Source organism: Oncorhynchus mykiss, chromosome 22 (assembly GCF_013265735.2).
Source record: "Oncorhynchus mykiss isolate Arlee chromosome 22, USDA_OmykA_1.1, whole genome shotgun sequence".
Taxonomy (NCBI): domain Eukaryota; kingdom Metazoa; phylum Chordata; class Actinopteri; order Salmoniformes; family Salmonidae; genus Oncorhynchus; species Oncorhynchus mykiss.
In genome coordinates this window covers 25,497,274-25,508,583 of record NC_048586.1, presented here as the reverse complement: position 1 = coordinate 25,508,583, position 11,310 = coordinate 25,497,274, and the positions used below count along the sequence as shown (strand labels likewise).

Genomic DNA, 11,310 nt, shown 5'->3' with positions numbered 1-11,310 from the left:
TTCCCAAAATAGAAACCGTGGATTGATGGCAGCATTAGTGTGAAACTGAAAGCTGCAAACTGCTGCTTTTAACCAGGGCAAGGTGACCGGAAACATGACCGAATACAAACAGTGTAGCTATTCCCTCAGCAAGGCAATCAAACAAGCTAAGCTGTAACGGGATTCTTCTGTTGAAGGAGAGGCGGACCAAAACGCAGCGTGGTTATTGTGATACACCTTTAATAAAGATGAAAATAGAACAATATACAAAAAACAAGAAACCGAAAAAAACCGAAAACAGCCCTATCTGGTGTAACAAACACAAAGACAGGAAGAATCACCCACAAACCCCAACACCAATTAGCCTACCTAAATATGGTTCCCAATCAGAGACAATGACTAACACCTGCCTCTGATTGAGAACCATGTCAGGCCAAACACAGAAACAGACAAACTAGACACTCAACATAGAATGCCCACTCAGATCACACCCTGACCAAACAAAACATAGAAACATACAAAGCAAACTATGGTCAGGGTGTGACATAAGCGTCAGTATAGAGACAAAGTAGTCGCTATTCAAAGGCTCAGACACAAGAGGTATGTGGCATATTTTAGAGTCAATCCCGGATTACAAAAAGAAAACCAACCCCATCGCGGACCAGGATGTCTTGCTCCCAGACAGACTAAATAACTTTTTTGCCCGCTTTGAGGACAATACAGTGCCACTGACACAGCCCACAACCAAAAGCTGCGGACTCTCCTTCACTGCAGCAGATGTCAGTAAAACATTTAAACGTGTTAACCCTCGCAAGGCTGCAGGCCCAGACGGCATCCTCAGCCGCGTCCTCAGAGCATGCGCAGACCAGCTGGCTGGTGTGTTTAGGGACATATTCTTTTTAAAATGTTATTATTGATGTTGTTAATGTTGTTATTATTTCGTGGTATCCAATTGTTAGTAGCATGCGCAGACCATGCATATCTTGTCTCATCGCTGCAACTCCCAAACGGGCTCGGGAGAGACGAAGGTTGAAAGTCATGCGCCCTCCGATACACAACCCAACCAAGCCGCACTGCTTCTTAACACAGCGCGTATCCAACCCGGGAGCCAGCCACACCAATGTGTCGGAGGAAACACCGTGCACCTGGCAACCTTGGTTGGCGCGCACTGCGCCTGGCCTGCCACGGGAGTCGCTGGTGCGCGATGAGACAAGGATATCCCTACCGGCCAAGCCCTCCCTAACCCGGACGACGCTAGGCCAATTGCGCGTCGCCCCACGGACCTCCCGGTCGCGGCCGGTTACGACAGCGCTGCAGTACAGCGCCCTTAACCTCTGTGCCATCCGGGAGGCCGTTTACGGACATATTCAATCAATCTTTATCCCAGTCTGCTGTTCCCACATGCTTCAAGAGGGCCACCATTGTTCCTGTTCCCAAGAAAGCTAAGGTAACTGAGATAAACGACTACGTAGCACTCACTTCTGTCATCATGAAGTGCTTTGAGAGACAAGTCAAAGACCATATCACCTCCACCCTACCTGACACCCTAGACCCACTCCAATTTGCTTACCGCCCCAATAGGTCCACAGACAACGCAATCGCAACCACACTGCACACTGCCCTAACTAATCTGGACAAGAGGAATACCTATGTGAGAATGCTGTTCATCGACTACAGCTCAGCATTTAACACCATTGTACCCTCCAAACTTGTCATCAAGCTCAAAACTCTGGGTCTCGACCCCGCCCTGTGCAACTGGGTACTGGACTTCCTGACAGGCCGTCCCCAGGTGGTGAGGGTAGGTAACAACATCTCCACCCCGCTGATCCTCAACACTGGGGCCCCACAAGGGTGCGTTCTGAGTCCTCTCCTGTACTCCCTGTTCACCCACGACTGTGTGGCCATGCACGCCTCCAACTCAATCATCAGGACGACACTACAGTGGTAGGCTTGATTACCAACAACGACAAGACGGCCTACAGGCAGGAGGTGAGGGCCCTCGGAGTGTGGTGTCAGGAAAATAACCTCACACTCAACGTCAACAAAACAAATGATTGTGGACTTCAGGAAACAGCAGAGGGAGCACCCCCCTATCCACATCGACGAGACAGTAGTGGAGAGGGTAGTAAGTTTTAAGTTCCTCGGCGTACACATCACGGTCAAGTATTTCGCTACACTCGCATTAACATCTGCTAACCATGTGTATGTGACAAATTAAATTTTATTTGATTTGATCTTGAACGTCCATACTTTCAGGCCAGGGGCACAATGCATGAATTTATGGTTGGATCCGAATCACTGTTCTAATCATTGGCCAGTACGGAGAATTACTTAAAAGGAAAGGGACAAATAATCGAAGTGAAATGTGTCCCATGAACATTGTGCTGATATTTTTCAACAAATGCCTGTGCAGGGAAGTCTAATGTATTATCCTTATTTTCCAGACAATAAAGCTTGATGGCAGACATATTTTTCCTGAAGTATACTACATGTGGAGCCCTCTTGTGTTGTAAGGGCTGTCTATCCCTCTCTCAATGATCAATATGCTGTATAAAAACGTTGACTCCAAAGAGGAATTTCACATTTACTGAAATATCATATTTACACTACCAGTCAAAGGTTTGGACACACCTACTCAGTCAAGAGTTTTTCTTTATTTTTTACTATTTTCAACATTGTAGAATAATAGTGAAGGCATGAAAACAATGAAATAACACATATGGAATCATGTAGTAACCAAAAAAGTGTTAAACAAGTCAAACTATATTTTATAGTTTAGATTCTTCAAAGTATTCACCCGTTGTCTTGATATGTCCTTCTATATATACCTTAGTTTAGTGAACTGACTGTATGTCACTCTGGATAAGATTGTCTGCTAAATAACCATGTCATATCAGGTAAAACGTTTCTGTAACTGTTCCTGAGCATGTTGTTGTAGTTAAAGATACACTGGTCTTCAAGGTATATTGTATTTGTTAGGAGATACCTTTTGCTGTATCTTTGCCCATCTCTGGTTGGTGCCAAGTACGTTACTGTAATATTCAGTAAATTGCTACCAGTTTCCTGTGACTGTAATATCAGAGCAATGATACAGCACAATACTGTAAAATGTACCTACTATACTGTGAGAAAGTAAATGCTACTGTCATTTAAATAATGGCATTTCACTGTACGTACATGTGATTGGTGCAAGCAGGTTGGCTGCTAGTTATTTGTATGTTGCAGTACTACAAATACTGTATTTGGTGTTTATTTAATGTAGGAAATATAGTCACAATAAAGGCACACCTCTAAATATATTAATGAGCCAGCGATTATTTCCCAGCCCACAACATTTGACCGTAATTTATAGAACACTGCACTAAATAAACAGAAAAACAGTAATACAGTACTTTATTGTTAAATTGTATGGTAATAAAATTACAGCAATTGCTAACAGTGAGTATGTAATTATATATTACATTATACCAATGAATATTTGGGGTTTTATATCACTTGCAGTTGTAGAGGCCTTAACAAAGGCTTCTCAACTGGCAGTGGCTAGAGGGCAAAACAGTTCAAAAGGTTCAAAACATGGCTGAACACTCAACCATTAAAAGTTTGAGGCTAGCTGCCACTCTGATCAGTCCCCTAAACACATTCAATTGTTTGGGAACTACTTCCACATTTCAGTTACCGATGCAACAAATATAACCTCTTACAAGGCAAGCCTCAAAATATATAAATGAGACAGAAACAACACTACCATGTACCCATTAGTGTTCAAAAGTTTTTTGGCACTCCAAAAAAACAGTATGTTACTGTATTCTGTGGGGTTGGTATGGAATTACAGTGAAGTACTGGCAGCACAGTAGCTAGTAAATTACTTTAGATTTACAGGAAAATGTTTTTAGATTCCAAAAATGCAGTATGTTATTGCATTACAGTAAATTACTGGCTGCACAGTAGTCAGTAAGTTACTTTAGTTTTACAGGACAAGGTTTTTAGATTCCAAACTTACGGTATGGTACTATTTTCTTTGGGGTGCAGCATTCTAACTAACGGATGCAACAAATAGTGCCTCTTACACTGCATGCCTCAAAATGTGTTAATGAGCTACAGATTTGTTCCTCGCCCACAACATTTCCCACAATGCAACCTAATTCATAGTATGCTGCCATAAATATACATCAAAACAGGCAATACAATGTTTTATTTTAAATTTACATGGTAAAATTACAGAAATTGCAATTTTACAGCATTGTAGAGGAATTGTAGTGGAATACCATTTAGCCCTGATAATGCACTCCTCTTCACAGTACTGTACTGTAATATAGAATTATAATAGCAAAGGTAAGTGTTTTGCTGTAAATGTACAGCAATGTGTTTCAGTGGGGGTACAGTAAGCCATGAGACCATAACCTGCTTTGGTGCGCTCTGCCAGCGGTTGTTTGTCAAGTATGCTGAGCTGTATCACGCAAACCCTGCTAAAAAATAACATTACTCCAATTTGTATAATGATTATATAGATTTACGTCTATTAATTGAGTAGCATTTAGATAACTGCTCAGTAACAACTAGATATCAGCCGAAATAAGACAGGGGAAATAAAAATCATGAAAAATACATCTTAATCTGCTTGTGATCTGGTTATAAGAAGTCCCGACCATATTTCAACCAATAAAATACGTCTTCATCACGTTGTATGTCCACTGGGTACAACCATTTTGCAAGTAGGACATTTCTGAGTTTCGTAGTTCCGACTAGCACGTGAACGCTCCATAACGTTCCTGCGCTCCGGAGATTTTCATTGGTCACGCCATATCGGGGGCAAGACTCGAGACCAGGAATTCCTCAGCGCTCCTCAAATTTCCTGAAATCACAGACCTCTCGCTCGCCTCGGTTACCGATACATTCTGCGCCCACCTCCTCCTCGCAACAGACGTCTGAACAGAGCCGCTTTTCAAAATGGTAATTTTCTAATATTGCTCTTTATTTATTTGACTATTTTACTTGACATTAACCAATAACATGCGTTTTTCAACTTTCGTATATTTTCATATTTTTCTCTTCCTTGCCTCTGTCTTCCCAGATGTTGCAAAGTGTCCCCTTCCTCCTATTGCTGGCCATAGCGCTCTGTCAAACCGAGGTAAGTTGGACTTCAGATTGTTTTGTTAAATGGTAATCAATGCAAAGCCAAACAACATATTATGATTGACATAGGTTACTTCTATATTAAACGTGAAAGGCTCTGCTCTCTTTACTGGCTTTATGGTTTTTTGGTGCTTTTAGGCAGGACCTGATTATTGCAGGGGCTTACAGGGGCTGAAGCCCCAGGGACTAAACCAGTAAGGGGGCCCTTGAAGCAGAGAAAACATTTTCACAGTTAAATTACGTGTTTAATATTAGGCTCATCAAAAAATATCTAAGCCCCTATAAAATATCTAAGCCCCAGGGACTATGATTTTTTAATGCAGCCCTGCTTTTCGTGGCACAGCTGGAGCACTTACAATGTAGACTAGTCTAGTTATATTTGTGACAAACATTGGACCTAATAATTAAAAGCCTGGTTTTCTTTTCAAGGGAGAAACGATTAACATGGCATTATCCAAGGGACATTGCACACTAGACTTCATTATGGAGACAATTAGAAAATTGCATTTTAATTGGAAGATCTTCTTCCAAATCTGTTTGTAGATTATGATGGCCACACAGCATATTATTTTATCATCATGGTTTGTAGGACTATCCTAAAACAGCACAGACATTTATCTTTGATAATTTAGTTTAGCTATGTTCACAGATGTGAATGTGTCCTCTATATCTCTGATGGAAATAGGGCAAGGATTGGTATTTTTGACAGTGTTTTGGACCACACAGATGGAACAGAAAAAAAAAAACACACACACACACACACACACACACACACACACACACACACACACACACACACACACACACACACACACACACACACACATACACATACACATACACACACACACGAAGACACACACACACGCACACTCAAACACACACACACACACACACACACACACACACACAAACACACACTATCCTGTGAATTTCCTCTTTCAGTGTTTGTTAAGTTGATGAAGTGATATTGTTGCAAGCAAACGAGGATACTCTTTATTATCTTTGGCTCCATGGGTATCAAACAGAGTTAACTCTTTACACTCGTGGGAATTGGCCTAAATGGATAGGGCTACATTTAAATGTATTTTGCAGAAGAAATATGGAAATGCATAACAATGGTAGCAATTACACTGAACAAAAATATAAACGCAACATGCAACAATTTCAAATATTTTACTGAGTTACAGTTCATATAAGGGAATCAGTCAATTGAAATACATTCATTAGACCCTAATCTATTGATTTCACATGACTGGGAATACAGATATGCGTCGGTTTGTCAAAGATACCTTAAAAAAAAACGATAGGGGGCATCGATCAGCTGGATGTGGAGGTCCTGGGCTGGCGTGGTTACATGTGGTCTACGATTGTGAGGCCGGTTGGACGTACTTCCAAATTCTCTAAAACAACATTGGAGGTGGCTTATGGTAGAGAAATTAACATTCAATTCTCTGGCAACAGCTTTGGTGGACAGTCCTGGAGTCTGCATGCCAAATGCACGCTCCTCAAAACATCTGTGGCATTATGTTGTGTGACAATACTGCACATTTTAGAGTGGCCCAGCACTCAAGGTGCACCTGTGTAATGATCATGCTGTTTAATCAGCTTCTTGATGTGCCACACCTGTCAGGTGGATGGATTATCTTTTCAAAGGAGAAATGCTTACTAACAGGGATATTCTATATTCCATAGAATATGAGAGAAATATGCTTTTTGTGCATATGAAACATTTCTGGGATCTTTTATTTCAGCTCATGAAACATGGGACCAACAATTTACACGTTGTGTTTATATTTTTATTCAGTGTAAAGGGGAACAGTTTGGAGAAAAGTTATGTGCATTTACATTGACTATACATTCAGTAACATGATACGAATATTCACAAGGCAATTTGGAGAAGCAGATGGTAATTTTGGTGCGCATAGAGTGGAGTCATGAGTGCATTCAGATGCGTGGTCCGTGGCAAATTTTCTTCATAATACAGGACAAGCGAGGGTATGACACCATGTCGTCTTGTAACTGGACATCCAGCATAGTGATCATAAACGTTGACACGGTATATTACATGAGTTTGATGATATGGAAATGTGCGGTGCACTTTTGGACTCACGGGTGTTTGACTTGCTTGTATGACATCAAAGCGGTATTTATTATAATCCTCAATGTCTCATCTTTCAAAATATATCTAGTCCTCGTCATTTACAGCAATTCCCTAACTCAGAAAACAAAAAAGTTGCGCAATTATCGGGAGGGATGGTGCAACTTCTTGTCACGTGAGGGGCTCAAGTTCAGAATGTCTATCAGTCAAAACTCATGCAGACCTGTGAAGCGGACACCCTTAGCATGTTACTATACAGCCACCTCATTCCAATTTAGGCACTTATCAGTGTCCAAATCTGCAACTTTCAACCGTATATGGGTATGCGTGTAGAGGGTTAATAGACAGCTGAGCTAACTATACAGGGATCAGGAAGACTTTTTGCTGTGCTGGGGTTGTGTTTGGGTGGTCAGTGTGTGTGTGTGTGTGTGTCTCTCTGTGTGTGTGTGTGTGTGTGTGTGTGTGTGTCACTCACCCGGGTGGGTCTCACACACTGTGGTGCTAAGTAATGCCTGAGTAAACACTGAACCTAAAGTGGTTGGAGGTGAGGTCTCTTGAAACCACACAGTTAGAATTGTCACACACACATACACACATGTTGTCTATTTTCAATTACTTCTCAATAAATTCAAAATATGTTTATTTATGTAAAAAATAACAACACACACTTGTGGGCTTCGGGGTTAGATTGTGGAAAACACTTTGGAATTTCCAAATATGTTCAGGAATTACTGTGGAATTCCAAGGATTTTCAGGAATTATGCTACTTTGGAATTACTTTGCTTTTCAGGATTACCCTCATTTCTAGATTAAGATTATAGGTCAAGGTTTGGGAGAGGTTAGCTTTTGGGTTGAGGTTTAGCATGGTTGTAGTTCTGTCTCTAGACTTGCGGGAGATTGCAGGGTGAACTAAGTCAGCCTCTACTCATTGGCATTACATGTCCAGACAGTCATCACTATCAGTACCAGCGCTACTACCTCCAGGCCCTCTGCTGACCTCCGAGTGCTGCCCCTGTCATTGCCTGCTGAAAAAAGGCCCTTTGTGTGGGTCTTTATTGGATCTGTGACCTCTCTCATTGGTGACATCTGGCACTGAGAAGACTGAGTACAGGCCAGAGTTTGTGGAATGTGGCTGTGGAATATGTGGGAGAGGCATTATAAAGACATATATAATTTAAGGGTAATTACCCTGCTAATATACAGCCTATTGACAGACCCAGTAGGAATGTTAAAGTGGCCTGCTAGTACACTGTCTTAAGGCGGTCTTGGGGATTGTTTAGTTATACAATGTGTTGGTATACAGTTTAAAGTTTACTACAGACCAATTTATGCTTGATCCGAAAATGTGATCGGAGGCTCTGTATAGAGGGTGTGACACAATTGAAGCGCCTCCGGGGGCATGCAGAGGCCAAATTGAGCTCTGTACCCGCATTGCCTTGCGCCTCCCAAATGTTTTAACAATGCAGAGGGCTCCGCATAGCTCCGCATTGACATGATTGGTTGTTGGTACGTGGGGGCGGTTTGTATAAACACATTCATTTCCTTGACAACTTCCTTCACAACAGCTCTCCTCAACAGCTATACGCTGCTCCGTGAAGCGCAATTAGTATGAATGCAGATGTCAGATTGACCATGCAGTGCCTTTAAGGCAGACTAAAATGTTGCACTGCATGGCGGTCTTCAGTGATTATTTCAAGTCTCAATCCCTGTTGTTTAGTTAGTTTAGCTGCGGATACTGTACCTCAGGTTTATGTGTTTTGTGTGTGCGAGTGTGAGTGTGTGTGTGTGTGTGTGTTGCTGTTTGATGGCTCTTTATATTGCTGACATATGAATGCTAAGATATTAAAATGTGAAAGCTGGCTCCAGATTTATTATGAAGGAGAGAATGCCTGGGTACTTCCTGAGGCAAGAAACGGCTGTGTTTGCATATAGTACGGCTGGGCTCACGGCTATTCTCTCTGGCTGTGTAAAGACTGAGGAGAAAGATGCATCTGGTGAATATGATGTGGACGTTTCCCACACACACACACACTGTGAGAGTGAGATGCGAAGGCTGTGTGTGGGGGGGGCACACACACACTGTGAGAGTGAGATGCGAAGGCTGTGTGTGGGGGGGCACACACACACACACTGTGAGAGTGAGATGCGAAGGCTGTGTGTGTGGGGGGGCACACACACACTGTGAGAGTGAGATGCGAAGGCTGTGGGGGGGGGGGCACACACACACACTGTGAGAGTGAGATGCGAAGGCTGTGTGTGGTGGGGGGCACACACACACACTGTGAGAGTGAGATGCGAAGGCTGTGTGTGGGGGGGGCACACACACACACACTGTGAGAGTGAGATGCGAAGGCTGTGTGTGGGGGGGGCACACACACACACTGTGAGAGTGAGATGCGAAGGCCGTGTGTGGGGGGGGCACACACACACACTGTGAGAGTGAGATGTGAAGGCTGTGTGTGGGGGGGGCACACACACACACTGTGAGAGTGAGATGCGAAGGCTGTGTGTGGGGGGGGCACACACACACACTGTGAGAATGAGATGTGAAGGCTGTGTGTGGGGGGGGCACACACACACACTGTGAGAGTGAGATGCGAAGGCTGTGTGTGGGGGGGCACACACACACACACTGTGAGAGTGAGATGCGAAGGCTGTGTGTGTGGGGGGGCACACACACACACTGTGAGAGTGCGATGTGAAGGCTGTGTGTGGTGGGGGGCACACACACACACTGTGAGAGTGGGCACACACACACACTGTGAGAGTGAGATGCGAAGGCTGTGTGGGGGGGGGCACACACACACACTGTGAGAGTGAGATGCGAAGGCTGTGTGTGGGGGGGCACACACACACACTGTGAGAGTGAGATGCGAAGGCTGTGTGTGGGGGGGGGGGGCACACACACACACTGTGAGAGTGAGATGCGAAGGCTGTGTGTGGGGGGGGCACACACACACACTGTGAGAGTGAGATGCGAAGGCCGTGTGTGGGGGGGGCACACACACACACTGTGAGAGTGAGATGTGAAGGCCGTGTGTGGGGGGGGCACACACACACACTGTGAGAGTGAGATGTGAAGAAGGCTGTGTGTGGGGGGGGCACACACACACACTGTGAGAGTGAGATGCGAAGGCTGTGTGTGGGGGGGGGCACACACACACACTGTGAGAGTGAGATGCGAAGGCTGTGTGTGGTGGGGGGCACACACACACACTGTGAGAGTGAGATGCGAAGGCTGTGTGTGGGGGGGGGGCACACACACTGTGAGAGTGAGATGCGAAGGCTGTGTGTGGGGGGGCACACACACACACTGTGAGAGTGAGATGCGAAGGCTGTGTGTAGGGGGGGGCACACACACACACTGTGAGAGTGAGATGCGAAGGCTGTGTGTGGGGGGGGCACACACACACACGCTCACACTTTTCTGTTCTCCAGGCATCCTGTGTTATTGCATTACCCATGGTGGCCGGTGTAATAACACAGTAGATCATTCAGTTATTAGAAACACGGCTGGATCTGGCTTTGGAAATACAGGAAAGAAACTGACCAATGGCCCTCAATGCCACACACAGTATACAACCTCTCTACTCACACACAGTGGATATACTACCTCTCTACTCACACACCGTGGATATACTACCTCCCTATACACACACAGTGGATAGACAACCTCTCTACTCACACACAGTGGATATACTACCTCCCTATACCCACACAGTGGATATACTACCTCCCTATACACATACATTGTGGATATACTACATCCCTATACCCACACAGTGGATATACTACCTCCCTATACACACACCGTGGATAGAAGACCTCTCTACTCACACACAGTGGATAGACAACCTCTCTACTCACACACAGTGGATAGACAACCTCTCTATACACACACAGTGGATAGACAACCTCTCTATACACACACAGTGGATAGACTACCTCTCTACTCACACACAGTGGATAGACAACCTCTCTACTCACACACAATGCATATACAACCTCTCTACTCACACACAGTGGATAGACAACCTCTCTACTCACACACAGTGGATATACAACCTCTCTACTCACACACAGTGGATATACTACCT

At 44.1% G+C, this 11,310-nt stretch overlaps 1 protein-coding gene across 1 annotated transcript in view; it reads left to right on the top strand.

The window, feature by feature from the left end:
- Positions 1-4,732: 4,732 nt before the first annotated feature.
- LOC110501623 (follistatin-related protein 1) overlaps positions 4,733-11,310 on the top strand; it is a 58,776-nt gene continuing 52,198 nt past the window's right edge. The window contains exons 1-2 of the mRNA XM_021579317.2: positions 4,733-4,929; positions 5,051-5,107. Of these exons, the coding sequence (XP_021434992.2) occupies positions 4,927-4,929; positions 5,051-5,107 (60 nt within the window). The 5' untranslated portion in view covers positions 4,733-4,926. The remainder of the gene's footprint in view (positions 4,930-5,050; positions 5,108-11,310) is intronic.